Genomic DNA, 19029 nt, shown 5'->3' on the forward strand with positions numbered 1-19029 from the left:
CAGAAGTAGAGCTTTAACTGATTAGTAATATCCAGACTTATGTGACTGCACCACTCACAAAAATACCAAATTATTGTTTATAAATGAAAAAGCTCTAAGTGCTCAGCTTTGCTTTTCTAACATTGTCTAACAACTTCATAGCGGATTCACAATTGAGAGTTTCTGCTACTTGTGGCTCAGTGTTTCATGTGAAAAAACATCTACAGAAGCATTTTTATCATGTTAAACTTTGGGCAGATGTCCAGGAGGTGGCAGTGTCGTCCCAGCTGGAAAATTGGCACCAGTGCGCTGGAGAGAAGCGTTGAACCAATCTGTTTCTAGGGGATGTCCTTGTTATCTCTGACCGCCATGAGGCGCTATAATTACTTCCATTCAATTTGACCCCAAGACTTAATCAGTTCATGCATGGACACAGAAATGATTTTCAGTCACCTCTCACCTCTTTATGAGATAAACAATCTCAATTCTTGGAAAAAAAAATACGTGAAAAAACATTTCTATGTAAAAGGTTTTCTACTTACGTATTTTAGATTTGAGAAAGTTTTAGGGATTTTTTTCTTAACTTCTTGTCAGTGTATAGTAAACTGGTTCAGTACTTGACCTGTCATCCTGATGCTATCAGTCTATCCTAACAAATGGATGAAATGTAGACTTTGTTTACTGGTTACTTGAACTTCTGCTGATGATGGTGATAAAATATCGAAACCAGTCATTCATATAGCTATAATCTTTCGTCTGGAAATGACTTTGGGGTTTGGGAAAACTATTATGTCTTTACCCAACACACACATTTCCCAGAATAAAAATAAGAATATTTCTGAAAGAAATGCAGTGTAAAGGTAACTGAGAAAGAACAAAACTTGTTTCTGAATAAATTTTTTTAATACACCTGTAAAACCTTTGCCTTTCATTCACTAGATCACTCTATTGTCCATCATTATTTTATTTATACCTACTTTTGTATTTATTGCAATGTTGTATATGCGTTTTATTTATTTATTTTGTCCAAGATTTGTATTTATCTTATTTGTCAACAGCGTCGTCAGGGGCGGGGGTCACAAATGACCTTTGCCTAGAAACACACACGCAAAACATCTACTTTGCATTAAACATAAAAGCAATATTCCCTGGATGTGTCCCTGGTTAAATAAACAAATAAACTAAAAATATATTTTTGCACAATTTGACTTCCTTTCTGTTGACCTTTAAAAATACTTTACTACTGTTTTGTAAAAATCTAGTTGTGCTGGAGGCTCTTCTGTTTTCCACAACAATCAAATGTAAAAGTGAATTTTCCTCTCAGGTATCATGTGTTTTGTTGCAATCAGAAAGAGGGAGCATGTTGGAGAAAACACCAGAACAGAGTGGAGGCCACGAGACGGAGCCGCTCCGTTTCCATTAGACGTCTGGCAGCTGTTCAGCGACACCTCCAAGGCCTGATGGACAGGTCCAACTGAGAGACAAAAATAACCCTCAGGGAGAGGACAGCTACCAGGTCCTGAGAAGGGGCTGTGGAAAAATGTCCCAGATGATGGGACACACCATTTAAAATGTGAATGCAAATTAATCAATCCTGTAAGTATGATGGTTAGTGTTAATAGTTATCGTTTCACACAGTAATGACTGTTTTATTAAAATGTCTTCGAATTGGAAGAATTGATTTTGGGGCATCTAATGAGACAACCCCCTCTCTGAGCCTCTTGGTACAGTTCAAGTGGGGTAAGGCTATTTTAGTCCCTGAAGGGAGGAATGTCCAGTTGTCACAGAAGATACAACGTGTTGCTTTGTGAGTTCTCTAACCATCTTTCTGGTGTGATAGCCTTCGCTCAACTCAAGCCACCATTCATTCACCAAAATCTGGGAAAGAGGAGCACGAAGAATGGAGAACGTGGCCATATTCGACTCTCCTGGGAAAGGAAGGGGCTTGAAGGCCTCCAAGGAGTTTTGGGCTGGAGATGTCATTTTCTCTGAGGCCAGTCTCGCCGCTGTTGTGTTTGACAGGTATGATATGGAGTAAAATCAGAGGTAATGTGTTTTAATGCAACTGTGAGGATATTCAAGCAGTGAAGCTGCATGATTACCTCAATTTTCCCAACATAAAACACATTTAAAATTTTGAAAGCCCTACATGTTTATTTGTGATTCTAATACTGCCGTTTAAGAGCTGCATTTTTACAAAATACTGCTATTATCAGTCATAACTTTAATAAATATGATTTGAACAATATACAAGTGAACAATTAGTGTTTCATAATGTGTTTGATCTTCTCAATATCAATGTCGTTCCCTTCCTAGAAGGAATATAAACCTTTAACAACAGATAAACATGAAGGAGAAAATAATCTCAACTCAAAGTCCCCTTATTAGTATTGCATGGAAGCAATTATGTTATCTGGTTATCTGAGTGTTTTGCAATATGGCCTGAAATATAGAAAAAGTAAACTAATTACACTTTGCTAATTTACTTAAAAGTTGACTTAAGTGAGTGAATTCAGCAAAAATATCAAACGTGGACACCAGTAATTACAATTTTTTGTGACATTTTTATTATTATTTTTGTCTCTGCAGCCATGCAGAGCGCATTTGCCACAGTTGTTTCCGCAGACAAGAAAAGCTCCAGAGGTGTGGTCAATGCAAATTTGCTCATTACTGCGACCGAACCTGCCAACGTGCTGGCTGGGCTGAACACAAACAAGAGTGCGGTGCCATCAAGGCGTACGGAAAAGTACCAAATGAGAACATCCGGTGAGTGGAAACCAGAGAAGAACTACGCTGACTTTTTCTGTTTGGGAATACATCCAACAAAACTTTTGAAATACATTTTAAAAATTTGTAGTACAGGTACAACATCACTCTACAGTTACAGAAATCTTAAGCGCTTTAAAATTAGATCATTATCATTCTATGACCAAAATGTAATATGAGAGAGCATAGTCCAAGTTCAAAGAAAGCATTGGTGTACTCATCAGGGATGTCATCTCAAAAACTGCAACACATAGCTTCTGTTTGAAAGTATGAGGTAGCTGCCCTTTAGCTGTAGCTTTGTGCACAAAACTTAATGACCCACAGCTTAACAATGATTATGAACCAGTGATTTGTTCGGTACAATTAGTTTAACATAAAACATAAGCATACTCAACATCTATGAAATTAAGCAGTCTGGATATTAAAAATGTGACCATAGTCAAAAACATTTTTAAAAATGTAGCTTTAACAAGTTTTTGCCTATAGCTGATCAATTCAGACAAGCTAAACTTCTCTGATAGTTTGAGTTCTGAAGGAAAGGCCATCATGGTGATAAATAACACTCTCCCTAATGTCTACCCTAAGGCAGAAATATCAATGTTAACTGAGATTTGTGGGTCATTTCTGAAAAATGTCATTGTGAGAGAGGCTTAAGCTCATCAGTACCACTTACACAAAGAACCATCTGCAATCTAACAGTGTTTTTACTAAATATCCAAGATAAAAACATGGCCTAAAATTGAACCTTGGTGGACTCGTTTCAAAATCTTGAGAAAACTGGACTTGGTTCCATGTACAAAACACTTTCTTCTCCATGCATGAGGTGGGTTTCCACCCAGCCTAAAGCCCATCACTCAGACCGATGTCTGTGCACATCATCACCAGACTCAAATACCATGCACAGATTAACAAACAGAGCAGCACAAGCCTGTTTTCTGTCCACGGCATTGCTAATGCCATTTGTACTAAAATAACTGATGTCACAGTACTGTGGCCCACTCAGAAACCTGGCTAATTTCCTTTTTAGGTGGTGTTGTTTCATTTGAATGTTCATGTCAGACTCTAGAATCTTGATTCATATGTCTTTGTCATTTTAGAAGAAGATAAAATATGTGCTCACACAACCACAGTGCTTCTTAAAGGCCCACAGCTGATTTCACTGTCAAATTTCCAACTGTTCTCCACTTTTCCTTCGTGTGCACAGACTGGTGAGCCGCATCATGTGGCGCATCGATAAGGAAGGAAGCTTGGTGTCTGACTTGCAGCTGACCACCCTGGACGAGCTGGAGGACCACCTAAACAACATGCAGGAGGACGATTTAAAGGAGCTCAAAGTGGACATACACAACTTCCTGGACTACTGGCCCCGAACCAGCAAGCAGCACACAATCGACGACATCTCACACATATTTGGAGTGGTGCGTTCCAAAGTATGACATGTTGGTGGTGTAAAACTCCAGAGCAGAAGCTGCTTTTTTCCAGTGATCAAACAAACACTGGTATGAGCCAGCTCTCTCCAAGATAAAGCCATGTGCAGGAGCTCAGAGAGCAAAATTAATGAGTTTGGTCAACAAGTTATGGCACCTAATATTTGTTTTATAGCAGACACTCAGGATTAAACACTCATCTGTTATGCAGAAAGAACAACATGTACAGTGTACCAATGGCTCAAAAACAAAGACGTTGGTAGTGATAAGGAAGCTGAAACAATTTGGCTTTAATTTCTGGTTTCAGTGGAAGAGTCCAGGGTTCTCATCTCCTTTAATAAGTCAAGCAATATTATTCACTCCACCTTCACTGCAGTAGTTTGTATTAAGGCAACACATCTTTTATATGAAAAGAGAAAATGGTCCGTATTTTTCACAACCTCTTGACCTGTTTATCCTCTTAAATAGGGGTCAACAAAGGTATTAAATTTAGAAAACTAAGCTGAGGTTATGTTGTCTTTCAGATCTGGCAGCAATGCAAAACACATTGAATTGTGTGAAACTTCTAAGCCAAATATGTTTATTGTCAACTTTGTCTGTATTCTTGATTTAAATTGAAATATTTCCTGTCTAATGTTTCAGATCAACTGTAACGGCTTCACTGTGAGCGACCAGAGGGGTCTTCAGGCGGTAGGAGTTGGTCTTTTTCCTAATTTGTGCTTGGTTAACCATGACTGTTGGCCAAACTGCACTGTGATCCTCAACCACGGCAGGTAAGTAAAAAATAAATAAATACAAATAAAACTCTCCCTGACAATGTTTGCTATTGCTACCTTCAGATTTCTTCTTTTTTTTTTTTTGCTTGTCACACTTATATGTTTCAGGATATTAAATTTGGTACAAAACAGAAATAACCTGAGTAAATACAAAATGGAGTTTCAAAGGACGATTTAAAAATATTGTTCAATCCCCACTGGTCTTATAAATGTAAAAAGGTAAACACTCTATGAACCTAAAAACTGGTCTGGTTTCAAGTGGTTGTGTTAACAGACGTTAATTTTTCTCCATCACCGATGAGGAATTTTTCACACTTTAAAAAAATATATAAATTCAGCCAGATTTGAGGGTTTTCCTGCAAGAATGCCCTGTTTAAGATTAAACCAAAGCATCTCAGTCAGATTTAGGTCTAGACTTTGACTGGACCACACCTGCTTCTTGTTTTCTGAACCATTCAGAGATGGACTTGATGGTATGCTTCAGATAATCTTCAGGATTAGGAAGTCAAGTTCTGTGGGTTCTGAAAAACTAAAATAGCCATCAGATCACCACCATGTGCACTACATCTCGTTGCTTGTACTTGTGACAGTGCAATGACAATAAAGTTGAATTCTATTCTATTCTATTCTATTCTATGTTTGAGAAGTCAGAAAGGTTTTATTTTTTCTCAAATGTTGTAATGGGACACACACCTTCTGAAAGATTTATCTAGTCGTCTATAAATATTTTCTCAAAGTCTTGGGGATCTGATGTTTTTGGAGGGAAAAGGTTTTGCCTGTTTTTTCACTGTAAATAAGTTTTTCTCATGTGTGGATAATGGCTCTCATCATGGATCACTGGTGTCCCAAAATCTTAGAAATGTTTCTATAATTCTTTTCACAGAGGCCAATGAATCAGTAATAAGATTCATTGGCCTGTTAGATCAGGGAATACTGTAAAACAGGGGTGGGCACTCCTGGTCCTCGAGGGCCGGTGTCCTGCAACTTTTAGATGCATCTCTACTTCAACACACCTGAGTCAAATAATGAGGTCGTTAACAGGACTCTGGAGAACTTGACTGCACTTAGGAGGAGATTCAGCTGTTGGATTCAGGTGTGTTGGACCAGGGAGACATCTAAGAGTTGCAGGACACCGGCCCTCGAGGACCAGGAGTGCCCACCCCTGCTGTAAAATAATTTTAGCCTGCTTCACATTGTCAGAAACTTTTTATTAAAGGATAATCAATGAAACTGAGTCAAAAGCTACAATATATCGCTGTTAATTCATTATTTAAAGAGTGGCTTTGGGGACAGAAAAAATAAATCTTCACACAGGACCATTCTGATTTGGATATTTATTTTCCCATAGTTACATTGAGTCCAAAAGACCAAATGAGCTCATGTAGCTTTTTTGGTTAATACCAATGAAATTATCATTTGAAAGCTGCTTTTTGTATCTATTCAGGATATATTGAATGAGCTGAGACATTTCATCATGACAATAAATAGAAACAAAAGTAATAGGTGGGGGATAAATACTTTTTCAAAGCACTGTAGCTGCACTTGACTCAAACTTAATGGAAAACGGAAAAATAAAACCCACGGTTAAAGGTTTGTGTGTGCACTTCTTGTTTTTCAGCTATATGAGGTTTGTCTGTGTGTGGTTTATGTATTCGTCAAGTGTTATTCGCTGTAAAACTGCTTCCTGCTTGTCTTTCAGTCAGTCGGCTGTGAATACCATATTTCATTCTCAACGGAGGTGCGTTACCTCACCTTAAATCTTTTTGATAGCTATAGGAATATTTAACGCTAATAAATATTTTCACATAACCCCAATCGATTCTTTGTAGAAAACAAACTTTTTAGCTGGTTCTGTGGTGTGCACTTTATTCATTGTCAATCCATCTTCTTATAGAAACATCAACATATACGTGCTAACTTTCACTCACCCATCTGAGTGTAACAAGAAGCTGTTCTCTGCCCACTTCTCTTCTTCTTCCTCACATTTATCTAACTGCTTGTGAGATCAACACACAATTTTACATGTGATAGATTTTTCATTTCATATTTGATTTTTGTCAAATGAAAACACAGAAGGTTGTATTGTTTGCATCAATGGCTGACCTCTAACATTACCTAGCTAATACAGTTTTCATGTGCATACAGTTTTGTTTAAAGGTGCTGTCTGAAATAATTGGGCTCAGTTTTTGCTAACCAGATAGCTAGGTTAGGTTAGCATGGTGGTGCATCATTGTATCAGAAGTCATTTTACCTAACTCTCTAGTTAAATTGCCTCAACTTTGTAAAAGAGTTGCTTAGAGTAATACAGTATAAATCTGCTATATATTAAAAGAGCTGAACTGAATGTAAAAATGGCTCTAGTGTTCCCTTGTTAGGACAGTGACAGCTAGAGCGTTATAAACAGAGGCTGTAAATAAAATGTTCTGTGTACTGGTCCCAAATGAAAGCAGACTTGGATGAAACAGCATCATATAGGTACAGAATTACTGGATGGGTAAACTGAGTCAAGATCACATGCAAACCCAGGTTAAAAAGTATAAATGGTAGATTTAAAAAATAGTTTTTGTTACAAGAATCAGAGGGTGTAAGTTTAAGATTAAAAATATGTCTTCAACAAACATTGTTTTATGAGAAACAGGGAATAAAATTCAGCTGTTTTCATGAGTTAGGAATTGAGATTAGCTTTATTTTTTATTTTTATTTTTACAAAATATGATGGCAAATATGATACATTCTGCTTAGGGGTTAAAGAGGAGAGGCTGTACTTTGCACCTTTAAATATTCTGTTCATTTACACAACCAGATCATTAAGTGTTTCGAGAATTAAAGTGTGCAAACACTTTTATCATGCTGTCTGGTCTTTAAAGTTGACAGACTTGATTGAAACCCACATCATGGTGTATGTAGGCTTTCACCCTCATACACTCCATCATTGAAAATGACATGAAATCACTTTGCATGCATTTTAAGATGCAAACATGCCCTTACTTTTGTTTCCACTCTTCAGGATTGAGTTGCGCTCCTTGGGCAAGATTGCAGAAGGAGAGGAGCTGACAGTTGCTTATGTGGACTACTTGAATGTGTCAGAAGAGAGACAGAGGCTCCTGAAAACACAGTACTTCTTTGACTGCACATGTGAACACTGCAGCAACAAAACCCACGATGACATAAAGATGGGGGGACGGGAAGTGGAAGGAGTCAAGGTTTGTGTGTGTGTGTGAGTGTGGGGGTGGCAAACAGACAAAATGCTAGCGCCTCATTTAGCACTGACAGGGGTGATAAGGCAGGCGGGAAATATGAGAAGCAGGACTACACTGACTATTTTAAGAAAAGATAATTCACAAGTAGAATTGCCATTTACACACACTCCCAGATTTTAACTAGACTTGTGCAAAGACTTTATGACTGTATCTTTACTTCAGTGGCATATAGCAATAATGTAAAGTCAGCTACTAATACCAAATAAATATCAGAGCAGCCTGACATTATCTTAAGCTGCTCAATTCACTACTAGGTCATACTACATTCAGCTGGGTGAGAGAGGTCATTGTTATTTAGAAAGTCTTTATCTATGAGGAGAAAACTTTTTCTAAGTTTATCTTAAGAAACTGAACACAATGTGACATAATCAATGTCTTGGACAGACTTCTTGCAGTTGGACAAAGGTCTTTTATAGATAACAAGTAATCAGGCTTTAACTTTTATGGACCTAGTCATGGCCTACATGTGTTATCTCTGAACAAAATAACCCATTCTCTACTATTTTTGCTTAAATGTTGCATTTTTAGGCCTCTTCACTGCTGTTTCTCTATTTGTGTCAGTTAGTTATAAGATTATTTTCTCCAAACTTTCAGCCTTCAGATGAGCAGGTGAAGGAGGCGACAAATTATTGCTTTGATATGATGCAAAAGATGGACAAGGCTCGATTAAACGGCGACTACCACGAGGTATACTAAACAAAAAGAGGTTAAATAGATCTTATGCTTGTTATTTAAACTAAGGAAATGAACCTTTGTCCTTTTTTTGCTTCTAGGTGGTGAAAATATGCAGGCAGTGCATTGAGAAGACAGAGCCGGTCTTGGCTGAAACTCACATCTACCAGCTGAGGATGTGGAGCACAATGAGTGAGGTACAAGCTTACCTGCAGTATTTTGAGGAAGCGGCGGATTACGCTCACAAGATGGTAGAGGGATACATGTGAGTGCAAACAGGAATTTTAACTTCACATGTTGCATGGCTCCTGCTTAGGGTTTTAAAATCTGCTATCAGGTTTCTCTGATAGCAGGTTTATTTTACGAACAGCACAACTTTCATCAAGTCTTAATTCCTTGTAAGTATGAGGCTTATTATAAAAGATATAACTCACAACGGCTGACTAGAAAAGGTCAGAATCACCATGGTAACCAGAAACTCACCATGCATCGAGTCTGCACCAAGCAGCTGAGGACATGAACCTAAAATTTAAAACTACAGCCCACACACAGCCTTCAAAATAAATGTTTTATTTGTCTTAGATTAGATCATTAAAGAGAAAGTTCCTTTTTTTTAGGGAAAAGAATCAGTGGTAGTTCTGTGTGGCCTTTAAATGTAAAGCTAACAGATTCATTTAAAGATGAAAGTCCTGCTGTTTTATAGATTAGTGGTGACACACAGGTAGATTCCAGATATTAAAGGGCTTTAAATCCAAAATTTGACATATGTTGGGTTTAAACTTGAGTAAAAATGGTAATATGGGTTTAAACTGTCTAATGGACCAGGTATCAGTCACTACCAGCATTTTTTGTAGTTTAATATTCTCTGTGAGTTTGTTGGGGGTTTGTAGTTTTAAGTTTACTCTCAGTTTACTTTTTATGACTTTTGCTGTTTTTACTTTTGTGATTTTCTACAGGTTTACACATTTGTTTTTGTCACACATTGTGATGTGTTGCTCTCTGCTAAAATGTTGCATTCTGCATTTTGCATCTCATTTCCACTGCAAAATTCTTGCTCAACTGCAAGTTTCCCAGGTGAAAATCTCTCTGCTGTGCCCTACATTTCCCATCTTGACAGAAAACTGTACCACCCAAACAACGCTGCCCTTGGTATGGCTGCCATGCGTGCTGGAGTGACTCATTGGCAGGCCGGACTCATCGAGGTCGGACACGGCTTGGTCTGCAAGGCCTACGCCATCCTTATGGTCACCCACGGCCCAACACACCCCATTACCAAAGACCTTGAGGTACATGGCTTTATAACAATATTTACCAAAAAGAAACCATATTAGCTTTTTATAATGGGGTTTGTTTTTATCATTTTTTATGAGCTTTATATATATATATATATATATATATATATATATATATATATATATATATATATATATATATATATATATATATATATATATATATATAGTGAATCAGGTGCCAAACAGCTGAGAGGCACAGCTAAAGATTTGTTGAAAAATGTAATCCAAATGTTTATTCCATCATATCCAGAAAATTTATAAGCAGCTCTGGTTGCAAATGTCTGGTAAAAATGAATAGTACTTCGTTTCTACTGCCCCCTAGTGGCCTGGCTCCAGCTGGAAAATGTTTGTCTTCCAGTCGAACTAATTTTTTTATAGGCTACATAAATCAGTGTTACATTACTAGTGCAGATATACCAGTGGTTATCCTCTGATAACTCTGCTTCCCCCACAGGCGATGCGCATGCAGACAGAGATGGAGCTGAGGATGTTCAAGCAGAACGAGTATGTTTATCACAGCATGAGAGAAGCGGCCCTGAAAAACAAACCCATGACCATGCTGCACGAACCCAAGTCTGTTGAGGAGGGGATCAAGAATCTCTTCCACCGGAGGAAGTAGCTCAAACACGGGACTTTAAAATGGAGAGAGCAATCGTTTTTTTTTACTGTTAACAGCTTCCTGGGTGTCCGATGCATTTCAGTCACATGACCAATTTCTGCATTGCTCACATTTTGTAGTTACTTTTCAATAAATGTCTTGAATCAGTGACTAAATCATTTATTTTTTTCTCAGGTCTTAAACTCAGTTTACAGACAGGCTGTAAGGATAGAAATTGCTTCAACCCACAAAGAAAGTTTGTCCTACATCAATTTATAAGAGAGACAAGAAAAAGTTGTTCATACCACTGGCAGATTAGTGTGATGGGCATTTGTTGATTTTTTGTAAATCATAAGCCCCATCAATTTTTTAGTTTTTAATTAAAAATTAAGCTGATTTTGAACCTACACATTTGGAAAAAGTTTAACTTTTGAATCCCCCCTCTGAGGTTAATACATTAACAAGGTGGAGTCAGTGACAAATTAACAGATTTTAATTTGTAGGATCGGATTAAATTTAACTTGGAAAATATGAACATCTTTTCCCCTAGAAATTAAGTGTGCTCAGAAGCAAACTTCTTGCCACCCATGACCTTTTCGAAACCTAAAAAGACAGAGTGATCTCACTACTCACTTTAAATTTCACACTTTTTTAAAAATGACATGTCAAGTTTCCCCAGCAATAGAAAATTGCTTTACAGCAAGCAAGTCTGACCAACTTTAAGGGGGATTTCCACTGGTATTTTGGGTAGATCCAAGTTACCAGAAATTGACCTCAAATCCAGATGTGCCACACAAGTGCAAATAGTTCCATAAACTAAACCCACCACATCATCCATATTAATCTATGCATGGCTTCCTTTTCCCTTTAAAACAGTTTAGTTGAGCCTTTAGGGAGTAGGGAACTTGCAAACACCAGAGTTAATTGAACAGTTCTCTCCCTTTGTGCTTCAGAGCCAGTCTAGCACAATGGAGTTCATGATTTCACTACATGTCTGCATAAGCCCATTAGTGGCAAATTTAAGGTCTTTAACTTTAATGCAAGCAAGATGGATTTAGGCAAAAGTTTGATGCTGTGGCATCAAAGAGTCTGAACATTTGCTCATGTGTCCTTTAGCTAAACCCAAGACAGACTGAAGCCTTACATATTAGGATCCATGCACTACCTGAAGGAAAGTTTTGAATCACCACAAACTTTGATGAATTCAAGTTCAATAAAGAGACAGATATTTGCTGCTTTCATGTTTATTATACAAAGCATAAACATTTACATGCGTTTGCTTATCCTCTTGTAAACAATGCCGCCAACAGACATCGTCTGAAAAGAAAAAGACAAGGTTTACAAGTTTGTCCAAGAGGCAACCAGAGCTCATAGTTTGAAGAACTTACATTTACAATAGTGTTGGCATCAGTCAGTTCTGTGACCGACTCGATTCCTTTAAGAGAAACCTTCAGCTTGTTGCCGTCACGAACCACCACTCCCTTCAAGATAGAAGTTAAAGATTTAATGCTGAAACATTTAACCCAGTCAGGTTTGAATACATCCCATTTAAAGTAGTTTTAACAGGCGAGTTTAACTTACTTTGACCTTCTCTCCAGTTAGGGTTTGCAGCTCTGTCTCTTTTCCAATGGTGAAGCAGTTGGTAATGACATTTGAGCCAGTAGTGACTGTCACCTTGAAGTCATCACCAGTCTCTTCAACCTCAGAGATGCTCTTAAGATCTTTACCTTTCTGGATGAGTTCATCAGGAATACCTAGAATACATCAGATTAAAACCATGCCAATCGTTCACACAGTTTGATCACAAATCTGTTAAAGCATCAACTCACCAACAATCTTCATAAACGCCTCAAAGTTCTCATGAGACTCCAGCTGGTATTTCCCACTGAAAGACATGATGGCAGACAGTGAAGGTAGAGAAAAATGAGGATCCTGCCTCTTTTATACTCTCAGACTGCAGGAGATCAATGATTAACAACAGGTGATTCCAATTAGGCGGAGTCAAGCCACCTCATGCAAGGTCACATCGACCACAGCAGATAAAACTCTTGGAGGAGATAAACAGACTCAAAGCAACTTAACTAAGAATAAACATTAGAAAACAGGGACGGTAAGAAAAAGCGAAAAAAAGACACATTGAAAAGACCACAAACAAATGTTGACATAATTTTTTGAGCATGACAAACATGGGAATGACCTTTGACTTTTGACTGTTGTCCAGCAGACAGACACTGAGCCCCACCATAAGTAGGGGAAGCTATAAAAGATTGCTGCTAAAACCTTGGCTGTTGATGGAGTGCTGCATGCTATATGTAGTAATGGAAAGTTTAGTACAAGAAAAAAATGTGGCAAAAAACAAAGTGCCACAGCAACAGTGATAACAACAGGGATTGAGTGAAGCAAACTTTATTCAAGAGTCACCATAGAAAAATATATACAGAATATGAGTCAAAGTTTACCAACTCCTGAATCCTGAGCCTTTACCTGGACTATAGATACTGTACTGTTGCTCTTATGAACATAAATGCTGCATTTAACTTGGCAAACCAAGGTCCTGGTATAGAGGAAGAGTAGAGAGCACAGGTATCATATTCCATTAGATCCATTGTGAAGTTCTCAGTTAGTGATGAACTGGGGTCCGCTGGTGTTGATCTACATGTCCAAAGTCAGAGCAACTGTCAACCAGGAATCTTCGGAGCTCATCGTCTTGCCAGCAAGTTGTTCAAAGATGCTGATCTCATTTTCCAGCAGGACTTGGCACCACAATGCAAAAGGTATTAATACCTGGATTAATGACCACTGTGTTTGATTAACCAGCAAAAATAACCTGATATAAAAGATGAGAGACAAAAAATGGGACAATGAAGATGACCTGAAGGCAGCTATCAAAGCAATCTGAGCTTCCCTTACAGATTGGAAGTGCCAAGCGGCTGACCGCCTCTATGCCACAGTGCATTGATGCAGTAATTCATGCAAGAGGAGTCCCAACCAGGTACTGAGTTCGTTTATAGCACTGTTCAAGGACAGTTTATTTTTTCAATATGCTGACATCTTTGTATTCAGTTTTTAAAAAATTATACTTAAGTTTAAATTTTTCCAAGAAACTGAGTTTTGAGTTTTCATCAGCATTAGCCATAATCAATAAAACAGATTTAAAACCCTAACATATATCAATCTTTGGGAAGTCGATCTAATAATTTTTCTCATCTTATGAAATCAAGTACTAAAGTAAATCATTTTTGAAGTTAAATTTCACTTTAATGAGATACACATGTATGGTAATAAATTTATATATTTGTTCTTCTTTTGCACCTGATATAAACCCATCGAGGTGCACAAATCCACAGTGTGATCCATATTTGATTTCAAATGTACTTTGATCAGATGAAGTCACTTTTCACAATAAGATTTTTGATGATGAGAGTTTTCACAAAGCAAACTAATATAACCATTTATTCTGCTCAGTGCAACATCGCCCGCCTGCAGCCTGTCTTTCAAAATGTTTTCCTCCGACTGAAACACTTTTCTTTGTCATTACCTCTTGAACTGAGCACAGTTCAGTCATTAAGCTGAGGAAAACTGTCTCAAAGGTAACCAGATGATCACCCTAAAGGTTGCAAGATTGATATTTGACACAACCTCATGTGAGGATCTGAAAGATAAGGGCAGCTCTGATGATAGTGGGATATGATCGAACACTAAACCTGATAAGGCTAATGCTGACTCTTTCTTCACCTTGTGCAGAGAAGGAAAAAAAAAACAGGCATGTTATACTTTCTCCAAACTTTATTTCAGCATGCAGAACTCTGGATGACCTCTCTGTATTCATCCCTGTTTTCATACTCAAAAATATATTGACAAAGGCACTCTACTGAAGCACAAAATGTGGAGACAGACATGGAAACACAGCTATACAGCAGGAACTACAAGTCCCATTGTCCTTGCAGAGAGACCTTTGGGTAGCGGAGGCGCTCATTGGTGGGTTCGGTGAGAAGTGTGGCGGGCCAGATGCAAGAGCCTGAGGATGATGTCGGTGGGGTCAGCGCCTTCGAACTGGCTGCTTTGGTCATCTCCGTCATCCTCAGGGAGGCATGCCTGATCTGCAGTGCAGCTTTCTGTGGTGGAAAAAAAGAAAGATGGAGGCGCTAATGCTGTGGTATTTCACTGAGACTGCACCTAAACAAGCAGAAAAAAGGCATTTTCTTGTAATTCCCCTACCACTTAGAGCTACACGTGGATCAGAATGATCTAAAGAGAAAGAATCAACATGTTTGTTCCTGCTTATATTGTTCTGCAAGTGTCTTCTGCTTTTACCCCATGTCGTCTATTAACTGGTTAAATGCCCTTTTTGCAAGTTTATTTATTTTAACAATGTTGTTTTCTTGTAAAGTGACTTAATGGTATCTTAATGTTTACATTAAGATAACAAATTTAAAGCAATGGTTGGTTTTGAAAGAAGATTTGAGCATAAATTCAGCCATTAAAGAAAAACTGAACTGAACTGAAGCATTCAAACTGAAATGAAAAAAGCTGCTACTGATGCATCGGCACCAGTAATGAGCCATATTTAGATTAATTATACATCCTTCTGTCAGAACTAAAAAAGAAATCTTTCAGATGAGAAGTGAAACACTCAAAATCAAAGAAAGGAAGTATGTTCGTCTCCTATGCACACAAAGATCTATGTTTGTGTGCATAGATCTTTATGGTACTTTAACTTCATTACATCTAAAAGTTCTCTGTATTTATCTAAAGACTGTCATGTAAACTGTTATTTAGATATTTATAGAAAGTCCTACAATGACTATTTAGAATCTGTTTTTTGTTTCTTAAATTAGAAATTTCACTTTATTTTCACCTCACACTTTAGTTTCTTTAAAATAGAGTGGATGCACTTTTCTCACACTTCCATTTAAATTGTTTAAGAATTTAAAAGCTTTGGCAGATAATTACAATAATTTGAGATGCCCTCTCTATTGTGAGCAAATCAAATAAAAATGTTGATGTTGTAATAAAATGATATGAATGTTTAAAAATGGGCCTTGTTTCACCCAGGATTGTTTCAAAGGTAGTTTTTGTTTCTTCCATACACACTGACACCTACTGGCCAACACGGGCCTGTCCTTTACCATTGTTGTCCTTATCCAGCTTGAGACGTTTGTCGACTAAACCAGGACTAAAATTCTGAAGTGATTTTTAATGATCTTGGATTAAAATAGTTTTTAATCATCTGGAAATAAAGTTGACATGGCGCATCACTGGGTTTTAACCAATACCGGTCCATTTAGTTTGCAACTTTTAGGTTTTTGTAGCCAAAGCAACAGTTTTTGCAAATTAGTTCACTAGTATGTGACATGAAGACGCAACAGTAAAGGAGGGAATCAAAATCCCAAGTTAAATGACTAACAGTGCTTTATGATGTCTCAGAAAATAAAGTATGATGTAGAACAAATGGAGCTGAAGATGATGTAGTAATAAACATATTTTATAAAACATATTTTCATATTTTAAACAGTTATCTTAATATATTGTGTAATTTCTTTGTCCAGACATTTTATGAATGGGTGTGTATGATTGTCTGTGTTGCCATAATGGACTGGTGCATTTTCTTCACCTGCTATTTGAAAAGCAAGAACGTTACATTTTCTTCATGCCTCAGGAAAATGCACCAGTCCATTATGACAACTTTTTGTCTTGAATCAGTGACTGTTTCCAGATTCACTGACCTGCATCACAGCAAAGTCCTGCAGCGGCGCAGCGTCCTCCCTCTGAGCCACAGGCTCTCCCTCCAGCCTGGCAGGGGGTGAGCAGGTAGTTCTCCTCCACGCAGTGTGCCGACTCAGGGGAACCCATGAGGCAGCCGATGCCCTCCCCGCAGCAGATGCTGGGGCCGTAGCAGTGGCCCCGGTCTCCAGGGCCACAAGACATACACTATAGAGAAAAAGAAAAAGAATCTTAAGTATTTCCTGTCTAGTTTCTAGTGCAAATATCTTAGTGCACTTAAAATAAGACAAAACTAACTTAGAATTAACTTTTATGCAAGATGTAGGAGCTTTAAGTCAGTTAGTGCACTTGAAATAAGAAACTAGACCAAATGCAACAGTTTTTGCAAATTAATTAACTTGTTTTGCAAGTTAGTCAACTTGTAAACTTGGTACAATTTTGTGTTTTTGCAGTGTTTATCTTTTACCATGCTCATTCAATTTGATGCAGTTTGTTTCTATAGTGCCAATTTGCAACGCATGCCATCTTAAGGCACATTACCAAACAAAAAAGTCCAATTTGTATACAGGAATAAATCAAGTCAGTCTTTATTTTATTTATATATAATAAATATATATAAATTTTATTACATATATTTCCATCCTAGATTTTCAATTCTATTTCTGAAATTTATCTTGAATCCAAAACGTTCTCACAGTTCTGAAGAGAAAGAAAATGCAAGAAGATCTGTTCTGAAAGTTGTCATAATTATCTATATTTTTTGTCATTCAGCTCTGATAGGTGACACATTTCAATTTGATAAGGCAAAAGCATTTTACTTTGAGTTTGTAGCTTAAAAATTAAAATTGAAGCAACAAACCTTTCGGAGAGGAGCATCCATGATTGACCTCTTTCCACCGATGGGGCAGTTGGAGATGTAACACGCCGAACAAACGGACAGGAGGAAAAGCAGGCCCACGGACACGGCAGCTCCAGACATTTCTGCTGAGAATAAAGGCTGTTAAATACAGAAAGTGGACTCGGCTACACAGATGTTCTGAGATCAAATTTGTTCACCTGTTTCTTCACGTTCTGCTAACAAGCGCTCAGAGGTGATTGCTGTGGTCTCCGTCTTTGCGTCTGCCGTTCACAGGTCTTATATATTCCTCAAGGCAACATTTGAAAGTGACCCAGAAAGCCGAAAGCCACTTAAAAATCTCTAATGAATGTTCTTTGGATGCAGAGATGAATCGTCACAGTGGGAGAAAAGGGTCAAAGGGCCAGGTCGCCGTGCTTACGTCTCTTTTGCTGAAGTTCATTACTGAAGGTCTTGTGGAGCGTGACCGTGCATGTTAGAGATGAGAAACATCATCAGAGAGGTAAAGATGAGCATGCAGGGATGAAATTATTCTAATTATTAAAGATCACACAAACTGTAGAACTTTGATCTACAATTAGAAGAAGATGGTTTGAGTTTTGGGTTTATTCTTAAGATTTTTGACATATTTTGGAGGGCTGCCAAGAGAAAGTGAGTTTACAGGTGATCAGAGGAGGTCTGTGGTCAAAACTGAATGCTAAGCGGCCGCATTTGGCTAGGCGGCCATGTTCTCCTTGAAGCAATGCAACACCGATGATGACAAATCTTGCCACTACTAAGAATGTCCTCCATTCTTCTTTAAGTCCTTAATTCTTCAGAGGAATTGAGGCACACATTGTTCAGGATCTGAGGTTAATTGCCTTTATGGGCTAATTAACGCACTTAATGACGAGCCACAACCCGCAGAAGGCAGCTACATCTCAACAATGATATGAGCTCAATTAGTGCACCTTTCTGCAGAAGCCACCTCATTTCAACCAACTTTTGTTCCAGGTGTAAGTTTGTTAGCAGAAATGAATATGTGGAACAAGTCACAGTTTCACTTGCCTCTTACTGGCTGTGAGTTGTTTGTTGTTTTCTCTTATCATCCTTTTTGCTAAAGCTTGGACAAGGTAAAGGAACAACCTTCCCTCCATCTATGCTGATTGGAACGTGACAGTTTTGTGCAAGCATTTACAACAAAAGGCTTTTGAAATTCATGTTTGTTGAATAAAGCTTGCATCTTTAATATTTCTTTGTTTTTTTTACAGATTACAGTAAAAAAAACAACTTTGCATTTCTGTTTAGGTTACTTTACTCTCTGTAAATAAAATACAGTGAAAACAGCAAGCTTTATAAATCACCTAACTGGTAAATATGGTTCATATGAGTGTGATTAATCTCTCATCACCGTCACGGAAGAGAAGCAGGAAGAACAGCCGTATACATTTTGTTTGAAGTTTGCTAGAAGCCATGTGTGGGCCTTAGGACACCTGTGGTCACATTAGACCAAAATGTATCTGTTAGGCGTCACATGTGGAACCTTGAGCACACCATTCCCCTGATGAAACACGGTGGTGGCAGCAGCATGCTGTGGCCGTGCTTTCTTTCAGCAGTCACAGGGAGGCTAGACAGAGTTGGTGGGGATCTGAACGAATATAAACACATGGCAACATGTAAAAAATATGTTAAAGGCT

At 38.0% G+C, this 19029-nt stretch overlaps 3 protein-coding genes across 5 annotated transcripts; 1 reads left to right on the forward strand and 2 right to left on the reverse strand.

Annotated features, from left to right (window-relative positions):
• Window positions 1–1879: 1879 nt before the first annotated feature.
• LOC102221524 (histone-lysine N-methyltransferase SMYD1-like) lies at window positions 1880–10944 on the forward strand. Of its 2 annotated transcripts, XM_005794920.2 has the most exons (10): window positions 1880–2001; window positions 2569–2745; window positions 3950–4163; window positions 4815–4945; window positions 6648–6686; window positions 7956–8151; window positions 8803–8895; window positions 8982–9145; window positions 9998–10166; window positions 10630–10944. In XM_005794920.2, exons 1-10 carry the CDS (start codon window positions 1880–1882, stop codon window positions 10792–10794), a joined length of 1470 nt encoding a protein of 489 aa, XP_005794977.1. In that variant the 3' UTR covers window positions 10795–10944. The 2 variants fall into 2 exon arrangements, with proteins under 2 accessions (XP_005794977.1, XP_023198779.1); XM_023343011.1 differs by lacking the exon at window positions 6648–6686 and having other exon boundaries at window positions 10630–10794.
• Window positions 10945–12001: 1057 nt separating this feature from the next.
• fabp1 (fatty acid binding protein 1) lies at window positions 12002–12687 on the reverse strand. Its single transcript, XM_005794921.2, has 4 exons — window positions 12603–12687; window positions 12355–12527; window positions 12162–12254; window positions 12002–12090 (listed from the first exon to the last, which is right to left on the reverse strand). The coding sequence occupies exons 1-4, from the start codon at window positions 12667–12669 to the stop codon at window positions 12040–12042; spliced, it is 384 nt and encodes a 127-aa protein (XP_005794978.1). The 5' UTR covers window positions 12670–12687; the 3' UTR covers window positions 12002–12039.
• Window positions 12688–14541: 1854 nt separating this feature from the next.
• On the reverse strand, window positions 14542–17643 carry LOC102222055 (isotocin-neurophysin IT 1-like). 2 transcript variants are annotated; one of them, XM_005794922.2, is made up of 4 exons: window positions 17554–17643; window positions 17357–17478; window positions 16500–16704; window positions 14542–14888 (listed from the first exon to the last, which is right to left on the reverse strand). In XM_005794922.2, exons 2-4 carry the CDS (start codon window positions 17474–17476, stop codon window positions 14746–14748), a joined length of 468 nt encoding a protein of 155 aa, XP_005794979.1. In that variant the 5' UTR covers window positions 17477–17478; window positions 17554–17643; the 3' UTR covers window positions 14542–14745. The 2 variants fall into 2 exon arrangements, with proteins under 2 accessions (XP_005794979.1, XP_023199085.1); XM_023343317.1 differs by having other exon boundaries at window positions 17357–17481.
• Window positions 17644–19029: the final 1386 nt, after the last annotated feature.

Source organism: Xiphophorus maculatus, chromosome 12, assembly GCF_002775205.1.
Source record: "Xiphophorus maculatus strain JP 163 A chromosome 12, X_maculatus-5.0-male, whole genome shotgun sequence".
Classification (NCBI taxonomy): domain Eukaryota; kingdom Metazoa; phylum Chordata; class Actinopteri; order Cyprinodontiformes; family Poeciliidae; genus Xiphophorus; species Xiphophorus maculatus.